The sequence below is a fragment of the Scophthalmus maximus genome, chromosome 1, assembly GCF_022379125.1.
Source record: "Scophthalmus maximus strain ysfricsl-2021 chromosome 1, ASM2237912v1, whole genome shotgun sequence".
Taxonomy (NCBI): domain Eukaryota; kingdom Metazoa; phylum Chordata; class Actinopteri; order Pleuronectiformes; family Scophthalmidae; genus Scophthalmus; species Scophthalmus maximus.
The window spans coordinates 27,217,501-27,237,797 of NC_061515.1; the positions used below are offsets into that span (position 1 = coordinate 27,217,501).

The 20,297-nt window shown below is 46.5% G+C and overlaps 1 protein-coding gene and 1 long non-coding RNA gene across 7 annotated transcripts in view; one reads left to right on the plus strand and one right to left on the minus strand.

The window, feature by feature from the left end:
* LOC118301237 overlaps window positions 1-20,297 on the plus strand; it is a 1,055,945-nt gene that overhangs the window by 329,965 nt on the left and 705,683 nt on the right. The gene's annotated exons all lie outside the window — the stretch shown is intronic.
* Window positions 1-20,297, minus strand: part of pard3ba (par-3 family cell polarity regulator beta a) — a 121,917-nt gene that overhangs the window by 83,684 nt on the left and 17,936 nt on the right. For both annotated transcript variants that reach the window (XM_035629808.2, XM_047330717.1), the window contains 5 exons: window positions 15,736-15,901; window positions 8,705-8,811; window positions 4,015-4,097; window positions 1,254-1,340; window positions 723-848 (listed from right to left, as the gene is read on the minus strand). In XM_035629808.2, the coding sequence (XP_035485701.2) occupies window positions 723-848; window positions 1,254-1,340; window positions 4,015-4,097; window positions 8,705-8,811; window positions 15,736-15,901 (569 nt within the window). The remainder of the gene's footprint in view (window positions 1-722; window positions 849-1,253; window positions 1,341-4,014; window positions 4,098-8,704; window positions 8,812-15,735; window positions 15,902-20,297) is intronic.

The following is a 20,297-nucleotide window of genomic DNA, read 5'->3' on the forward strand; positions in this document are numbered from 1 at the left end:
CAATGGACCCAGTTTAGTGAGGACGGAGAAAGTGAAGACAAAGAACAGGGACGGGAGGTTGAGAGAGTAGATGAGGTGGAGAGATATAGGGACGAATGAGGGAGATTTATCTTTGGTTTATGGAGGAGACAAAGTTGAGTGACAGGTATGGTATCTCGCTACAGCGGCGGGTGGATAGGCAGACACACAAACACACAATAATAAAGAGCAGAGATGTTATTTTTCCTGCGTTTTGCTTTTTTTTGCTTTTTGTCTGAATCTAATTTCAAGGGCTGTGTTTTGATTGGCAGTTCCAATTTCAACTTGTTACTCATTTTTACATTATTCCCACTGACCAACTTCTGTTTCGCACAGCACACAGATGGACGCCAAATCAATTCAGTCAACAGAATGAACGAACACCAGACAGTGACAATGTCAGGTGTTGACTGGGAAGCGGAATGAAAGATTGATATTCACAAAGTTTATTCTAATTCCATACCCGAAGCCATCCTATTAAAAATATTTGTGTTTTTGTTATTTCAACTAGGATTTGTTGAAGGCTAAATCCTGTAGATTTAAATAAAGGATCAGCAGCTTTAATGCTGCAGTCAGATTTTACAGAATGCTATTTGGGACGAGCCCTATTTGTTTATAATGGAATATTAGCATTTCTTGCTTTGGCGCAGACACAGACATAAAACAAGCGCCCCTCAGCCTCCCACAAGCATCGGCATCTTTACTGGGCAAAGGTCTTGTCCTCCAGCGGCGTGTCGTTGATTTGGACGATGCACTCGTCCTCTTGGAAGATCTTCTCCCTCTTGGAGCGACTGTTTGCCTCGATGCCTTTAATATGAAGGCCCAGGGTCCTTGTAACACACACACACACACACACACACACACACACACACACACACACACACACACACACACACACACACACACACACACACACACACACACACACACACACACACACACACACACACACACACACACACACACACACACACACACACACACACACACACACATACCGGAGAGAGAATATGAATTCAAGGAGGTAAACACATATATGATTACATGCCAACATTTGAATTTTTTTTTATGCATCCCTATGAGTCAACATTGCCATCTGCACTTCCTTATGAAAGTCTGACTGATTACAAGGGGATGTGGAGGGAGGCGAGTGTGAGGCTGTGTTTGCACAACATGTGCGTCTTTGTGAGTGTGTGTGTGTGTGTGTGTGCGTGTGTGTGTGTGCGCGCAGTTACCGTCCACTGAGAGACGAGCAGTAGGGGACCACATGGATACCCAGGGGCCCTTGGTCACCTGCAATCTCCACTGTCCTCGTCAGGGTGCTGTCAAAAAATAAATAAAATACCTCACTCAATGACATATGAACGCCCACAGACTTCTTTAAAAGACACTGAAAAGGAGGATTTACGTTAAGCATGGGACAGAATCAGATAATCACACAGCTGCACCCACACACACACACACACACACACACACACACACACACACACACACACACACACACACACACACACACACACACACACACACACACACACACACACACACACACACACACACACACACACACACACACACACACTCCCGGCCTCTTTATCTGCAAGCTCTTCAAAACCATTTGCATTTTCCTCGGGGCTACAAAGATAGGTACAGTCCTTGACGAACATCAGAACAATGCGTGTGCGTCTGTGCACGCGACCGGGCCACAGGTGGCTACTTCACCCTTTATCCGCCTGCCTCGCAACCACCCAATCTAGCGGGCGCACAAAAGGAGAGAACGGGAGATAAAAGAGACGGACAGATAGAGGCGCAGATAGAGATGGAATGGAATGAGCTCCTCTAATAATCTCCGCGGAGGGCCTGAACTGTGGCTTTTAGCGGTAAAAGATAAACAAGGACAATGCTCGCCAAGAGAAACAGGAAGAGGGGCTGCTTTTGATATCGGGCTAAGAGACGGGAGCCCTCCATAGGAGAAGAAGAAGAAGATCACAAAAGGAGTGATGAGACAACTATGTGGGGAAAGAAGAGCAAGTCTGAGAACAAAAGCAGTGAAGTTTATTCACATGTTGATGTGTTTGCAACACGTACACAAGCCCAAGGACTAGCTGGGATCATTATAACACACTCCTCTGTCACTGTCACCCTGCTCTAGTTAACCTCCGCCAGGGTCACACACACATACTGTACACACACACACACACACACACACACACACACACGCACACACACACGCGCACACACACAATTTGCATTCTTATTGCTACATCTATTGCATGCTCACAACACCATCAGTCACATTCCTCTAAATTGAATTCACAGATACACACATGCATCAAATTTACATCTATTAGGGGACACAGTTACATCTAAGTTACACACACACACACACACACACACACACACACACACACACACACACACACACACACACACACACACACACACACACACACACACACACACACACACACACACACACACACACACACACACACACACACACACACAAAGCTTGTCCTGAATGATGTATACGTTTATACGTGTACACACATACACACACAGCCTCAGCCCATTTACATTCAAATAAAAAACAAATGGCGACACAAACAAGCTCATCACAGGGCAGCCGGAGCTTGTTAGCGCAGCGTGCCAATATGCAGAATAGCTCGGCTCACCCATTTCCAGTATCCCACTGACACAAACACAAACAGTCATTCCACCGGGAGCAAAGAGTAAACGAGGACCGAAACAGATGGAGCTCCCACTTTCGGTTGACTTCCTCTACATCGGCGAGTGCCTAACAAACTCGCGGTCCGGGAGTTGCTGCAAATGTGCCCTCGCTCGCTGCACCAACCCGCACGCCAACCATCTGTTACCATGGCAAACTATCTGTGAGAGCCTCGCCTCTATTGTATCACAGTGCTGTCAAGACACCGCTGTAGTGTAAAACGCTGAAGAATCACCATCTGTCAACCGCAGCCAAGACTTCTCCTGAGCACCACTGATTCTCACCAGAGTTATTTTTAAAAGTAGTTGTTTTTTTTTGTTTTCCTCTCTCAGCGGCAAATCAGTTGGCTGCGGAGGATGTCACTAATTTTTCTGTACCCTTGTCATGGGGCTTACTGGACGATACAGGTGAGGGCCTGTGAAGGATGGGTTAACTGTTGCCATGGTAACCGCATGACTGACAGCCAGGGGGGAAAAATTAAGATAAAAACTCCCATCGTCCCAGAGGTCTGCGAGTGTGACGTGCCCGAAAAACAGAGGTGATGGAGAGGAGGAGGAGAGGAGGTTGCCATGGTGAGATGCCTGGTGTGCACGCCCACATACAGTCCGCTCAGTCGCCTGTACACACAGCACGCGCGCACACACAGGCACGTACACACTCTCAACAAGTCGGTCTAGCTTTAACAGGTGAGCCAGTAATGCTGCTTCTGCTGCTTAAGTAACTGATTTCTATCTGATGCTGCTGATGATACACAAAGAAGCACGAAAGACATTTCACTTTTAGCTCGCAGGTACAATAAACAACAACAGTTACACGTAGCTGAAGACATATGTCAGTTGACTGAGTCGTTGAGTCCCCACGCTTGCCTCGTCTACAGCAGGATGAAAACATGGCCGCGTTAACCACTTGCTTTAAACTGAATCAGGGGCTATTTTTAGATCCCTCCCAAATACAATGTAAAGTACGCTCTCATCGATTCCTTCATTTCATCTTCTCTGATCTTTCATTAATGTAACCGATTCTGTTTCAATCTTTATGTCTCATGGAAAGCCTTTTTGTGTTACCCTGTGTATTAATAATCCACCATACAAAGAGCCACAATTCAACCCATCACATAATGGGACACACACACACACGCCCCCATGAGACGGTTTAATCCAGTAAAAGTGTCAGGCTGACAAATGAGGCTGGGATTGTTAATCCCAGTCTCCATCACTACACTGCACTATGCAGCTATGAGCTGTCTGCTGCCCTATGCACACACTTACCTGAAGTTAAACTTGCTCATCTTGGCAGGCGGGTCGTCTGTGCGCAGTCGGTCCAAAGCTCCTTTCAGCACATGGTTGACTTCCTGTAGGAAGAAAAAAAAACAAATCATAGTCATCAAGTGATGAATTAATACTCTTCTACCTTTTCACACACACGCTGGACACACCGTCAGTTAACGGGAGGAGGCCCGGCGCCTATTAGCAAAGCAAACTAACGACACCATCAATCACCTTCGTAGAGAGAACGCTGGCCGGACGCTTCGCCCTCCTACCACGCGCCACTGTCCTTCTTTCACTCCGTCTATGTATGTTTCTATCTATCTACCACTCCCTCCCCCTCCCTCCTTCCTTCCATCCCTGCCCCGTGTCAGGCAAGGCTCTATTTTTAAGTCGGCGAAATCAACCAGCCCAGGGGCAAACGAACCAGCAAGGAAGAGAAGAACGGCGAAGAGACAGACAACAAAAACGACAGCGTCAAACTGTTGCGAGGCGTTCAAACACACTCGAGGGGCGGCTGGGAGAAATTGCCCCCCTAAATCGCTAAAAACAAGAAGGGCGCAATTAGGTCCTTCTGCCTCGTCACTTTCATTGTGTCACCAGTACTAATGGCTAAAAAAGCTCCCGCCCACCAGCCCGCTCCTTAGCAACCCCCCACCACCACCACACCCAACTCCCCGGTGGACCCTCTGTCACACATAGAGTAAATATATGCTTTCAAAACACCCCCACACATGCATTCCCTGCAAATATTACCTCCGCGTAACGACTCTGCAGAGCTGCAAACATGAAAACTGTGTAGTATGAATACACAAACACACACACACACACACACACACACACACACACACATATGCTGCCTGCACAAGTAGTGACCCACTTATCTGGGCAGTATGTGAGATTACCCCACAATGGAGCGCATGTGTGTGCGGGGGCAGAAGGATGAGCTGGAGGCTCCATTGTTGCTGTGCATCTTCCCACAACGCCATTAGCTAGAACACACACACACACACACACACACACACACACACACACACACACACACACACACACACACACACACACACACACACACACACACACACACACACACACACACACACACACACACACACACACACACTGCAACACAGTCTTCTCCTCCTACAGTACACATTTCCTCGTTACAGGACAAGGTACTGACAGCCTCTGGGAACACAAGGTTGGCAGGAACACATGTACACACACATCAAAAAACACACTCGCACTCGCTGTACATCGAGTTTTACAGGAAGTGTACCGTGAAACTGAAAGGCAGTAAAACACACACACACACAGATGGTACAATAATATAAAAACCCTTGTGAGTCTGCTTCACAATAAGTACAGAACATGCATTATGTTAAATATTGCATATAGGGATGGGATCACGCCATAATGCCCAGTGTGGCTCTAATCCCTGATTGAGCGAGCTTATGTGTCAATATAAAAACAGCAGCTCTCCTCTATTGGACGCCCTGCTGTGCTCGGCCAATCGGCCTGCCCCGCTCACTGCTCGCATAAGAAGGAAGCTCCGTGCCCTCCGTGTCCCCACAAGTATGTCATATTGCTGCTTACATTGTCTTTAACGTTAGAACGATGAGATACAGTAGTAGCAGTAGCGTATTAACATGTGTTATCACTACCCTCACGTAAGAAACACACTTTTGTTCTTAAAATCATTATTCATCATATTAAAGCACCAAGAATCAAACTCTGCTGTACAGAAGTCCTGTATACTTCTGAGTTGATCACATAATTCCTGGTTTACATAACAAAGAAAAATGAATTACTGCTATTTCATTTTGGCAAAGTTCTTGTGCAACTCTTTAAATTCAGACAACATTGCTTGCTTGAGAACTTATTTTTGCTACAGTATATTCAAATCAGTACTGTATAAACACGTGGTTATGTTAAGTAAGTCTTTAAATTAAGTAATTTAAAGACAGAAAGTTTTGTTTTGCCAAAGTATTATTATGCTCTTGTGTTGAAAAAAATACCATAACAGTATCTCACACTTCGACTGACACTGTAATTATCATCCGACCCTTCACATCAGCTGACACTTCAGTCAGTGCCGCCGACACTTCAGCTCCCTTCAGCACTTTCACGTCAGCTGCCACTTCAACTCCTGTAAGTGTTTCAACCTAAACTACACTTCAAAAGATCCCAGGAATTTTGGAACGTTTGCACCTTGATTATCCTCAGAAATCGTACTTTGTGGCTGTTTTTTGTTTTTTTAAATAAATCTAGAGATTTGAATGTGGCAGGTTCTGTGGCCGCTCAAATTATTTGCGAAACCTGTCGAAGCACAACTAACAGGCTGTCTGCTGCGTTTTTGTGTTGCACACTGTTTTCTTGTGTGTTTCAGGCGCCATTTGTAGTCTGAGGTGTGTGTGAGTGACAGGGCGTATGAGAGATGAGGTGTTTGTGTGTGTGTGTGTGTGTGTGTGTGTGTGTGTGTGTGTGTGTGTGTGTGTGTGTGTGTGTGTGTGTGTGTGTGTGTGTGTGTGTGTGTGTGAGTGCGTTGCTGTGTGTGGTTGTTGTCAGATGGATGAGTAATGAGGTGTGTGTGTTTTCTCTGTATGTCCTCTGAGTGCTGTAGTCATCTGCTCCATGTCAGGCGGCTGAGAAATAGCGTGTTTGTGTGTGTGTGTGTGTGTGTGTGTGTGTGTGTGTGTGTGTGTGTGTGTGTGTGTGTGCGTGTGTGTGTGTGTGTGTGTGTGTGTGTGTGTGTGTGTGTGTGTGTGTGTGTGTGTGTGTGTGTGTGTGTACGTGTACGGGATCACAGCCTCAGTCTACAAACCAGTGCTACCTGACCTTCGTCATATCCATCACTTCAGCCGACTGCCACACATGCTCTTGGAAAACACGATCCTACACACACTCAAACATGCAGTGCAATCCTCAGGGGACGTACACACGAGTACACACAATATCCAGCTGCTGGTGTTTAAAAAGACACTTTTTACAGTCTCACACAGAAAAAAAGCAGGATTTAGTTTGGCTAATTAAGGTGACTGCTTTTTTTTCTCTCTTTTTCCTTTTACATCAACGCCGGACAGCGTGCAAAACATTAAAGTTCCCGACTTTCTGCTGAGCCAACGTGCGTTGCATCAGCAGCGCCTCGGGGTGCTGAAAATCAGTCCAAAGTTGGGGGGAGCACAGCGAGTCAGCGGGACAGAAAGAGTGGTTGATGAAGAAACGTGACGAGGATTGGAGAAAAAAAGGGCGAGGGGAGCGAGAGAGAAAAAAGAAATTCGGCTGCCACTACTGTTAGAGGAGCAACATTAAACGTCTCATTTATTAGCTTTGATCATGGCAGGAAGTCCTAATCAATTAAGGGGCCGACTGCATGTTTAGCACTGCTCAGGCTTTTGCCAATTTCAGTAACTGTTCTGATAAAGAGGGAGAGAAAGACCGCAAGTGCCGCGTGCAAAGAGGACATGTGAATCAAAGACGGGGAGAAGTGGGCCAACCTTGGCCTTCTCCATCGCAGGCAGTAAAATCAATTGGAGGGGCGGACCGCATATTTATCACTCTATCAGCCTTAATTACACTTTATCTAGCTTTCAATACCTCCTCCAAGACAAAGAGGGGCACGAGTGTGTGTGTGTGTGTGTGTGTGTGTGTGTGTGTGCGTGTGCGTGCGCGTCACTTGAAAGTGTTTAAGAGTGTGTTTGCATGAGTTAAGTGAGGAGCGGTACAGTGGATGTGTGAGGATGAAGTGATAGTGTATTGATCTCTGGAAGTCCATCAGGACTCGGACTCAATATGCCCATGAGTTGTGACGGACTCCTCGCCATTTGCACGCACACGCACACACACACACACTCAGGCATTTACACACTACATGGTTAGAAAGATCCTTTGTTCTGTCTTAAGGAGCTTTCACACTTGACCAACGCTTGTGTTTCCGTTACATTGTTTGCATTTGATCCGGTTAGTTAAGAAGAACCAAGAACTTAACATGAGATACCTTGTTCCTGTCGTCATCACCTACGTGGGCTGCGTTTCCCTACACCCTACTGCTTGAAGGAGATGAGGCCCGACGCTTTTTTGGACATGAAATATGGGCTCTTTGTCGTCGCGTTAAGTCGCCGCTTGCTGACGCCTGGGTTCTGCTTAGTCACTGCAGTGTGGGACACTGCGGGGGTAAACAAGGGGACTCCCTCTCTCTCTCTCTCCCCTCCTTTTCTCTATGTGAGTTTCCCTCAAACACACATACACGCACACACACAAGACAAGAATAGGCAGCAGACAAAGTTCTTCCTCGTGGCGGCCTGTTTGCAATAGAGGGAGAGAGCACTTGAAAAGCCGACCCCTTTTCAAAGTGCAGCCCGAGGCTCGGAGCTGGACCACAACAAGAACATTCACTGGGTTTCTCTCTGTCATCGGTGGGGCGGACTGGCACACACCACAGACGGAGTGGAAACCGTTGTGAAACATTTTGTTTACACTTTTCATCTCTGTCCATTGTCTGCTGGACGACTAGCTTGAACTACAGGAGTTAAGTCGCTGCAGAAGTTGAAATGGCTTAAAAATCTATAATTTTGGCATCTTTAATCTGCTATCAATTAACAGCAAAAATGAAATTCAATGAAAAATATTAAGAAACTGCTTTCTGGTCCCCGTCCTGCCTCCCATAACCTTATGCCAGTGTGAGACTGCTCACCGGTTCAGGAGATCCGTTGCCGCGGTCCTCGGGCGTCGATGTCACCATCCTCTCATGGGGCGGAGCCACGGCCGAGTCGCTGCTGCTCCTCACCAGCAGAGGTGTATCTGGGACGAGAAAGGGTAAGCGTTAGAGACAGAGAGACACCCGGCAACCGTCTTGTTAATTTCCACACTGCTGAAAACAAATCACATTATATTTTGATTTCTCAAGGCTGAGGAGGAGCTGGCGAGAGGAGGAGGGAGGTGAGAGCAGGGAACCAGGGACGTCAATTTTAATACCTCACTTTCATACTTTCACATTTTCTCCACACTATCTAAAGATTATTATCCTTTTTGAGCTGACTGTCAAACGTTTACCCTGGAGGATGATCACTCCGTCATAACATGCAGTGGATAGGCAACAGAGTAGGTGTGATGTGTTGCAGTTACTGTATGAGATATATTTTCATTACGGCCCTAAAGGGAACAGACACTTTTTTTTTGGCAACTTTTCACGCTGAGCAGTTGGGCCATCTTGTGGAAATGAGCATCAGCGAAGCTGGGGAGGCTAGACGGACCCCTGAGGCCCTCTGCGCTTTTCTACAAGCAATTCACACTCCAGCACTGAAAATAAAAGGACATTCTAAGATTTTTGTTTTTTCCCACCTGAAGATAAACTTTTATAAACAAACTAAAGCTTAAAAGATGGAATAACTGGCTCTTGATGAAGCATATTGCAGATGGCACATTGCAGTATAACAAATACGTTTTCAGGCTCTCCAAGGAGAGGACCACCAACCACCCAATCCCTCCAGCAACACACCCAGACCCCACACCAACCCACAGTGCACATTTTTCATATGACCAGCTGTTACCACACACAAATTCACACAGAGAGGTAACACGGGCAGGTCCAAAAAAATCAAAAATTAAAACAACTCAAAAGAATCTAATTTGGACCTTTGTGCCGCTTCTTCCTTTGAATATCCAACCCGCGGGGAGCAGAGTGATATTTGCGGAAAGCAAAACACGCGGCGGCGTGTTTTTCAAATTCAACTCGACAGAGTAGAAAATAAAGACAGAGGGGGGGAGAAAAAGGCAAGAGTGTGAGATAAACAAAACAGAAAAAAAAAAGAAATTAGAAGAAGAAGAGAGCCGAGAGATGGTGACAGCGAAAGGGGGGGTGATAGAAGGAGAGAGGAAACCTTGAGAGAAAGAGAAAAGGGAAGACAAACAAAAATTCTCTTTCCTGTAATCAATCTCTCTTTGGAGGGTCAGCGACAGGGTCCTGGTCTAACGTGGTCGGAATAGAGAGAGCAGAGGAGGAGAGGGAGCTGTCTGTCTGTGTGTGTGTGTGTGTGTGTGTGTGTGTGTGTGTGTGTGTGTGTCCGGATGCAAAACATCTCAAACACACGTGTGATACATGTGTCTAATCTTTTTCTTATCAATTATCATAACAGTGAATTTTGTAAGACACAAACCCTGATGTGCGTTGAAAAGTTTCCAAATGCTCATTTCTTTTTAATTAGGGCTCCATTTTCTGTCTAGTTTTTCTCCCTCGAGTTCAGCCTTCTCATTTTTTTTGTTGCTTTGTTTTGTTTTTAATTGTGGAAATCAACACGACACCGTCTAATTTATTCGATTTGGGAGAGCAGACTTTTGTGTTGAAATGTTTGGCAGAAGCTACACAGGAAACAGTGTGATTTGCCGTTATGAAATGTGCTTTAATTCGACACAGAAACATATCTTTAAAGAAAAAAGAAAAAATGTATCTGAGAGCAGGCACAAGAAATGACACCAGACAGAGCTTCAGCTTGTCAGCGGCTTCGGTTTGTCTCTGTCCTTTTATCTTGTGTGCGTCTAAAATAGGTCGAACACTTTCTGCAGATACTTCTGAACCGTGTTCAGTTAGTCTTTACATTTTCCAGACCCAATATTTCACAGTGGAAAGACGTGGCATCGGATCGGTACATATATGTGGTAAAACTGAACGTCTGGTTCTTTGTTCTTCGCCACCTGTCTGATACACGGAGAGTGAACGCAGACTGAGAGGAGAGCATGCATCAGACTCCAAGAAGTTAACACCAGTACAGTCCACACTCGAAGTTTGTGTTCAGCACAGGTCTGCTAAGGTGACGCTTCCCTCACCGTGACAAGACAAAAAGCTGACAGCAGCTCTTTTGTCCTCACCCAAGAGGACAAAAGGTACATTAAGTACCAAAACACCTTAACTGCAGCAAGGACAGGCCGGAGTTAATAAGAGCACTTCTACAGACGCTGAATGATGAACCGAAAGCAATGACTCGTTTCCCAAATGGCAATAATGGATTTCCCAAAATGAGCTCCATCGACCTCAAGGTTCGACGCGCGCTCGCACTTAACCGCAATGTCAATGATGCAACTTTTCTGAGGTGACCGAGGCCGCTCCATGGTCACAGTCAGGGTCCATTACCCGGCGGTCGGCCCCATAAATCCTCCTCCATTTCTCCATGGGAGTCAAATCCGCCTCCCATCAATCCTCCCACCACTTAAGACCTCAGAGCCCACGGCCGTGTGAAGGAACCTAGAGGGTCACTAGCTTTGACCTCTGACCCGGAGGGACCTCTGCGGGGTTAGGGATATCGATGAGAGTGACAGTTGGAAGTCTCGCAGGTCAGCCACCGCTTGGACAGTCATAAACAAGAACGCCTCCGAGGAAGTACTAGTCAAAAGTGACTGTGCTGGTGGAAGAGGGGCTTTAGCAGTGGGCTAGAACATCTACAGTTCATACCTCGCTCAGCTGTTTAACATGCTTGGAAAAAATAGTAGCATGTATCCACAAGGTCGGAGTTGTAGAAACATTTCTATTGGGTTCTATCCTTAAAATCCAGAGAATAAATCATTCACTTTACATGATATATTATTGAACCTAAAATTGTTTCTGATCTAAAACGGGTGCGAGCATTTGATCAAATTATTTAAAAAGAAATCAAAAGCCTCTGAAGAAGCTACGTGGGGAGACTCGAAGCGGCAGCGTGGCATCTGCAGCCCTCAGCAGCGGCGGCACATCATCATCCATGCCCTCTGTGCAATTTTCGTTTTTCTATGTATTTTAAGATCACAGACTTGAACATGCCCTCCTCCTTCCAAAAAGGGAGGAGAGGAGGAGGTGGAGGCACTGGAACCCGGGATGTATTTTAAGGTCGGCTAAATGAACAGAACTGTGCTGCTCTCGCAAAACCACAAGGTGAAAGTGAAACTTTAAATAGACCCCCCGCCGCCAAAATCATCTCCGTGGCCACTTCAATGCCAGAGGAAAAACAAATGGTTGCACATTGAAACACGCCCAAGTCGTGTTCTTCACTCTTCCCCCTTGAGATCTGAAGAGGGCTTGGTGAACTTTGCCAGTTCCGTGTTCATCTGCCTCCGACTCTCCATCTGCGGTTCCTGACTAACTGGGCTGCTTATGCAATTCTGGGAACACAGCAGTTTATTTTAAGAATTTTCCTCTTGTTTTTTAGTCCGCTGGAAGTTTTCTATTGGAGCGGTTCACTGCCTGGGCAGGATGAAAACAAGGGCGCATCATGTTTCTCGCTGAGTGTGTGTGTGTATGTGTATGTGTGTGTGTGTGTGTATCTGGATACACATTCTAATCAGTGTGTGTTCGCCTCTGTTTGCCTCTGAGTTTGTATGTGCAAGCATGTGTGTCTGGTGTGTATTCTATGTGTAGATTTATTAACAGCAGAGACTTTGCTTTACTTTTGTGTGTGTTTATATTTTTGAGTGTGTGTGTGTGTGTTTGTGTGTGTGTGTACACATGCGTGAGTTTTTTTCATGCCATGGGCCAGGGTGGTCTTGTTTCTCTGGCAATCGATAGAGCAGCTCAGGCTCAGGCTGCTCATGGGATGATGTGATAAGGACTCTCTTCCTAGAAGTGTGCATTTGTGTGTGTGTGTGTGTGTATGTGTGTGTGTGTGTGTGTGTGTGTGTGTGTGTGTGTGTGTGTGTGTGTGTGTGTAGCAGCAGATCAATGCGGGTCTAATCATCCCACTGGGGCAATGTGAAGTCCAATCACCCTGTTCAAACAAGCGGCCCGACCTGACACACAAACACTCTGATGGCTGACTGATTACTGAATTACTCCTTGTCCCATCTGCCACCACCCGGCGACCACTCGACGACTTGAACAACACTATGACCAGATTATTGTGAATGATCAGATTAAGGTAATAGTGCGATTAAAGGCATTCACGTGGTTTGCAGAAACTTAATTTTCCCAGTAACCTCGGCCTTACCAGACGCGTGACTCTTCTAATTATGCCTCAATGCAGTTACTCAACTATCACTTTTGTACTTGGCACATGAGTTCAATATATTAATAGTAATAGAGTTTAACAGGTAATGTTTACTCGGGTTTGATAGCGATAATGAGTTCAAGTGTTTACATACTTAATATGGGAGCTACAGTGCAATACGGAGCTATTATCAGTTTATCGTTTTAGTTTTAAAATGTGAACGTATTCGTATGGACGAAGCGTAAGACCTTGTAGTGGTAGGGGGCGAAGGCTTTGGGTGCGTTGGGTTGTTTAACCCGCATCCTGCGGTTCTTTTGTCATATTGTGCGCATGTCCGGATGACAACAGAGCGGCCTTATTGCATTAGTCTGTCTCTGTATGGGGGGCGTCACAGGGTCACATCATAACTGAGTTAGTCAGGGTTCAACAGGGCTAGAGAGCAGGCTGGGCGGGGCTGGGGGCAGGATGAGGTCCCACTGGGTAAAAAACAGGGTGGGACGGGTGTGTGTGAGCGGAGAGGGGGGGGGCTGGAATTAGTCCATTCACGCTCAGCTGGACCCTGGGCATGCTGACAGGCTGCGGTGCTAATCTAGTTAGATCTGGAAGCCATGCAGAGACTGGGAGAGCAGGGCAGGACGGGAGGCTGGGGATAGAGTAAGTATCTGGTGGGGGGGTGGGGGGGGGGCGACGGGTCAGGGTCTCGGGGGCCGGGTGGTGGGCCTGTGGATGGCAGGTGGTGGAAGCTGAATAGTAGAGTAGGCAAGAACTGGCTGACTGGAGTGGAGAGGGGACAGATAATGGGGAAGAAGAGGGCAAAAGTGGGCAGGGGGGAGAGCGATGGCAAAGGGCAGGTGTGTGTGTGTGTGTGTGTGTGTGTATGGGGGCGTCACACTGCGTCTCTATAGCCAACAGATGGAGTGGGGAAAATGACAGGGTGATTCCAGACCCTTATTAAATGTGTTCCTTTTTAAAAATGTTATCCTTTATCAATTTATTGGCCTCGTACTATTCAAAAACAAACCAATACAAGGCTCTAGAATAGAAAAGAATGATATGGACGGATACAAATCATGCTCCAGATCATTTACAGTAAGTTCGCATCTCTAGCTAGGAGCCACTGTAGCCCAGACGGAGCACATATTTCCCCAGACGCTCCCTTAAGACGTCTGACTGACTCACATTGTGACGACGTTTCCCTCTGGAGATGCACCGTGACCCACTAACTTGTTCACTCCATTTCCTGAATGCAAAAACAAAAAAAATACCCCTATTCCCAGCTCACATAAAAGCGGCAATTTTTTATATCACCGTCTAAACTGTCATCCTCACTTATCTTTTACCATCCGCTCCGCTGCACACACTTTAAACTTTAAAGTGACTGAACCACCAACAACATTTTATTTCTCCAGCCTAACCTCTGACTCCGCGAGCGGCAGAATGTCCCCGGCGGAAGTTTAACGGACAGACACATTATTTCTCACTGCAACACTGAGGCACAAGGGGAATATATGTTTAATACATCCAGCCATTGTTGCAGGACTCTGAACACGCTCTCCCTAAACTAAAGTGCCTGACATTGGATTCCTGAGCTTTTCTACCCGCCAACGCTCTGGATAAGAGCAACAGCTAAATACCCGAAAATGTAAATGCAATAGCAAGGGGGCTTTAAAATAAAATAAAGGGAGAGAGAGACTGGCAAAGAGACGGAGCAGAGGGGGAAAGATGGCAGCAGGGCAGGATGAAAATGACAGTTGTGCATCTTCCATGTGAGATCTACAGCAACCAGCTTTTAGGGTTACATATAATTTCCTTCTCCGCTTTGCATTCCTCCCATACAATGAAAGAGAGAAAAAAAAGGACTCCATAGCGAAGATATTTTGAACCGTTACTAAATTAAGTCGGCCGTCATCTTTGATCAGGGTCAACTTTTTTCCCCTCCCTTCTCTGTCAGCTTTGCCTGGAGGTCTCGCCGCCGCACTGTCAGGGTTAGGCCGTCTCGCGGTCAGGGGGACCGCGATTGGCTCGACGGCACCTCGTGATGTTTTAAATCCGTCACCTTAATGGCGCACGGAGAGAAGATTTTGCCAGTGTGGGAAGACTAGATGACAGAATCAAGGAGCAGCACGGCGCTTAATAACACCACATGTATCACGTTGTCTATTGAAAAGTAAATATATATTTACATAGACGCTGTAACTGTATACACTGATCCGCCATAACATTAAGACTGGGGATTGATTTTGATGTTGTGGCTTAAATCTCTGTATGAAAAAATAAAAAAAATACCCAGAAGCGTTGCCTTGGTAACTCTCAGTCTGCAGCGACGTGTGAAAACAAGAACGCACTCGGCGGGGCGACGCGGGCGAACGCCGCGTCAGCGCTGCATCTGTTTTCTCACGCCCACGACTTGACAGGCAAAACCCACCGTACGCGGTCGGGTACAGCTTCCAGTTGTTCCATAAATACTGTTTCTTGATTCTCTCACTCATTTACAGTCGAACACCTAAACACACCTAATGCCGTCTCACCAACACCCACTTTCTCACGCTGTCAAAAAAAAAAAGTGAAAGTGTTGATTGAGCATAGGTTTAGTTTTTTAAGTGTTGGGAGAGAGGAAAGAGGGAAGTAAAATCCCTGAAACTTGTTCTCCGTAAATGTAACACATATTAATATACATTCTTTATAATGCAGAGCACGGGTAATGAATTCTAATTATTCAACATCTGCTATCAATGAGCTACAAATGAAGAAAACGTTTACAGCAGATTTGACGCACTTGCTTTGAGGACGGCCTCGTTGACTTCGATCTCTCCGCTGGCCGGCTCCTGGTACTGCAGGTGGGGGTAGTAGTGGAACGGCTCGGGGCTGGGGGCGGCGCTGGAGTAGTTGGACATGTTCTCCCTGGGACTGTCCGTCTTCCCGAGCTGGAACACGGCGACTAGCTGGAAGAGACACACACGCACACGCACACACACACACACACACACACACACACACACACACACACACACACACACACACACACACACACACACACACAATTTCATAACTTGATGTGCACGTGATCTGGACAGAACAAAATCACTTCAAGGCACTGTAGGTTTGTCGGTCTGAGCTGGAGAAACTCTGCAGAGTTACGCAATGTTTGCACTGTGGCTTTTATGTGATTAATCAAGCCAACAGTGGGGATGCAACCTGCCTCATTTTGCCAAATGTGCAGATGCGTGTGCAGAGTCACAGCTCATCCGCCGCTCGTCTGCGAAACACACCGGAACTTTTTTTTTCTTTCCGAACAAAAGGAAAAATGTGACCAGCGGCCGGCTCCAAGGAGTTAACAGGCGCGGCGCGGCGAGGCGAGATGTGTAGGTATGAAATTAGCAGTCAAATGAGATGTGACACGAGAATGAGAAGCTGCCAAACACAATGACGCGGCTGCCACGGTGAGGCGGCGGGAAGAGACGGGGGCGGCCAAATGAACAGGGGATGGAGGGCAGGAGAACGACAAACAATCCTAATTGAGACAGGGACATGATGGCAGATAGGGCAAAAGGGAATGTGTGGTTGTGTGTGTGTTGACTGCGGGGCCGTGCCACCGCGTGTACGTGGTTTGATAAATGGGTGCGTGGCGGCGTGACGCTCTCATTAGACGGTGCCGGCGAAGGAAATGACCACTTAATGAAAAGCAATAACCGCAACGGAACGAGGGATAGAAATGAAACAACAGACGAGTGGAGGACGCCAATTAACAACAAAGGAGTGCGCGAGCAAGAGTGTGTGAGTTTGTGTGTGTGTGTGTGTGTGCGCGCACTCAAGTTTCCGTGTGTAAACAATAAGCACAGAGGAGGCGGTGAGATATGTATCATCCATCATGCTGCGACGCCGCCTCTCACCTCAACCTCCCGTGATTCAATATCCTCGTGACACCTGACCGATGCCATGCAAAGGAGATGCATCTACTGAATTTGTGTGCTTGTGTGTGTGTGTGTGTGTGTGTGTGTGTGCATGTGTGTATGAGAGATTAGAGAGAGCGAGTGAAAGAAAAGATGAGGACTCGAAGAGGCTGGCAGATGCAGAGAGAAGAGAGAGAACAGAAGAGACGGAACACCAAGGAAACAATCTGATTGCGCCGCTTGACGGATGCTTCTCGAGCTCTTTCTCTCTTCTTTATCGGCCTTCCTCTTCCTCCCCTTATCTGCCTCGCTCCCGAGCCGCCGTCTCTCTCGCCGAACTCGCTGACAGCATCAATCAAAGGGAGAAGTCTCTCGGAGCATTATGTGATGCGCGCGTGCAAGACGCGCGCCGACGGGCGAGCGGGCGAAGACATCGCAATCGTTCTTGAGCGACAACAACTTCTTTGAATGTGCGGAGGGGTGATGATGACGACGATGATGATGATTTGTTTTACCTGGAGTTCATTATTTATTTGCGGCTGACAGCGGTGGGGAGCGGGAGCGCTGATGAAGGCCGCCCTGCTGCTACTCATCACTCAACAAAATCCCTCACTTTTGAGGCGCCTGGTTCCACGACGAGGACTTTTAATTAATCATGCGCCATGCAAGTCATAACCATTAACTCCTGCCCTATCAATCAAGGGCCGTTGCATTTGGTTGCATCACGTCACGAAAACATTTTCCTGAGGAGTTTATTTTCTCGATCTCTGGTTCAAAGTCTTCTTCAATACAAGACAATACAAGACTTAGAGTAAAATAGACAAGGCACGATATGAATTGGGGCATGGATACCGAGTGATTGACAGCTAGTGCGTCCAATGGGTGCTGGTGTTACTTATCTGGAGGTTATTTCTGGTTTCCATACACCGAGATGGCGCCGCTGGTCAAAATGCTAAACTCGAGGCTTCAAAACGGCAGACTACAAACCAAATGGGTGACGTCAGGCTGGGTTGTTGTCACAATTGCTTCCACCACAGCTGACAGCTGACGGGTGCTGACGAGGGTCAAACTGACGTGAGAAAAAAAAAGAGGCTGTCATCATGTTTCAATGCTGATGGCAAATCTTCACTGATCCTATCACTGTGGCAAACACGCAGTCGCTTGGTGACAAGCTGGAGTTGGACTCGAAAGCTGACAAAGACTGGGCAGGATACCGTTTAGAGTTAAGTGAAATTGTATGCGTGATCTAACTAAAGATTTTGGACATCTTTTTACGGATTATGTTCCAGCCTTTCGCTGCGCAAGAGGAAACAACCGTTACTACTGTCAAATACAAGACAATTAAACTGAACTTGAAATTCAAGTCCTTCAAACAAAAGCACCACCCTGTGCTCTTCTGGAGGAACCCGGCGGTGAACAACAAAACCTTGACGGGTTCTTTCCCTCAGTCCCCGCTGACTCGGATTAGTATTCCAGGAAACAAATCGCCTTATTTTTCATGCTGTGTCCGATCGGGGATATTGATATGAACCTGAGGAGCCTGCATGTCAACTCCTGCTGAATAATGTGACCCCTTTGTCTGATTTCCATAGCGCGCGCACGCACACACACACACACACACACAGACACACACACAAACACACACACCAATACCTGTGCCAAATACAAATAGCTGAATCCTTTATATTGCCACGTAATGATCATGCAGGGTGTGTACCCAGCGTGACCAGACTAGCTGGAAGGAGCGTGCGTGTGTGTGTGTGTGTGTGTGTGTGTGTGTGTGTGTGTGTGTGTGTGTGTGTGTGTGTGTGTGTGTGTGTGTGTGTGTGCTGCAGAACTAAAGTGATTGTCATGACATACATGAAATCCATATACATATCAGGCACGCAGAGTCTGTGCGTATTTTTGTCCATAGACAATGAGTTATAAGATGTTACATATAAATATATACAAAACTTCTGCATGTCATACAAGTCTGATCCCGATTTAATGTTCTCAACCTGAATAAAAAATGCGTACAATTTCCTGACACCTCCTGAATCCATCTTTAACATTAGAAAACAATCACGATGACATTGCTTGCATTTATGATTCTATTATTGCAGAAAAATGTCAGATAGCGATATATATCCCAAGACGTCATCAAGCCTCAGTGACAAAGAAATGAACTTGAGGTTTGATATTTTACAGTTAAACCATAAACATCAGTCGTGCCAGTGAGCCGGGGAGCATCATCATGTTCACACTTTCGCCCATTTCTCACAGCAGACGTCTTGACAGTGGAGGAACACTGACTACGTTGTTAGTAACCCCATTAATGTCTTTGTGTGCATTGTTAAAAAGGATATCTTATAAGATCGGCCACAAAAAAACACACCACCCCCCCTCTGGACATCACAAGTGACTGCCGACAGTTGCTTTGCTACACCGCTGAAGTGTTGCAACGCCCGACTGCACTGAGAACAGTGTCAGTGTTCTCATACTGCAGTTGGAGCTTTGCATCTAAATAACAAAACGCACTTCTTTCTCCCCCGTGATAAATCAAGACATTGTGATTATTACAGTAAAATGTTAATGTTCAGTTCAGTAGTGGCCTTGTGCAGAACACTGACTGTATGCTGTATCCGAGCCTGACCCTTGACCTCCCCATTACACTTTTTATTTACTGTGATCAATAAACTTACACATTATTTTGATTTGCCACTGGCCCGAGATTTGCTTCCACACAGGCCCCTGTGTGAGCCCGGCGGGCCAATCAGGTGCAGTGTTTTTAAATGCGCCACGGTTACCGTTTTTGCATTTTTAATGGTCAGGATATGAAACGATCACGGCTGCTGTAAACAAGTACATTGTGTTTACATGTTGCGACTCACAGATGGAACAGCAGTCAAGTGTTTTTTAATAATTGATGTACTCGCTGAGAATTAATTAGCCAAATGCAGCGCGTCCTGTATGGAACACACAAGGGAGGGGATAGAGTGATGAGTGATGGGGATGGACACACACACACACAAATATATATATATGCAATCAGGGATGTTCACACACTGTACAAAAGGCATTGCTTAAAAATACACACCACAAAAACATAAATGTGAACACAATCTCAGACACACACACACACACACACACACGCACTTTTCATAGTTTAAGGAGGAACAGTGCCACCTTGCTTTAAACAAACACAATTGCATGCTGTTACCGTTCAAGTACACATTGGTATCAGCAACACCCACACCCACCCCCCCCACACACACACACACACACACACACACACACACACACACACACACACACACACACACACACACACACACACACACACACACACACACACACACAAACTCACAAACAAACACAAACACACACACACACACACACACACACACACACACACACACACTTCCCTATTTCATCTGCTGGTACTAATCAACCCATTTTTCTTCTC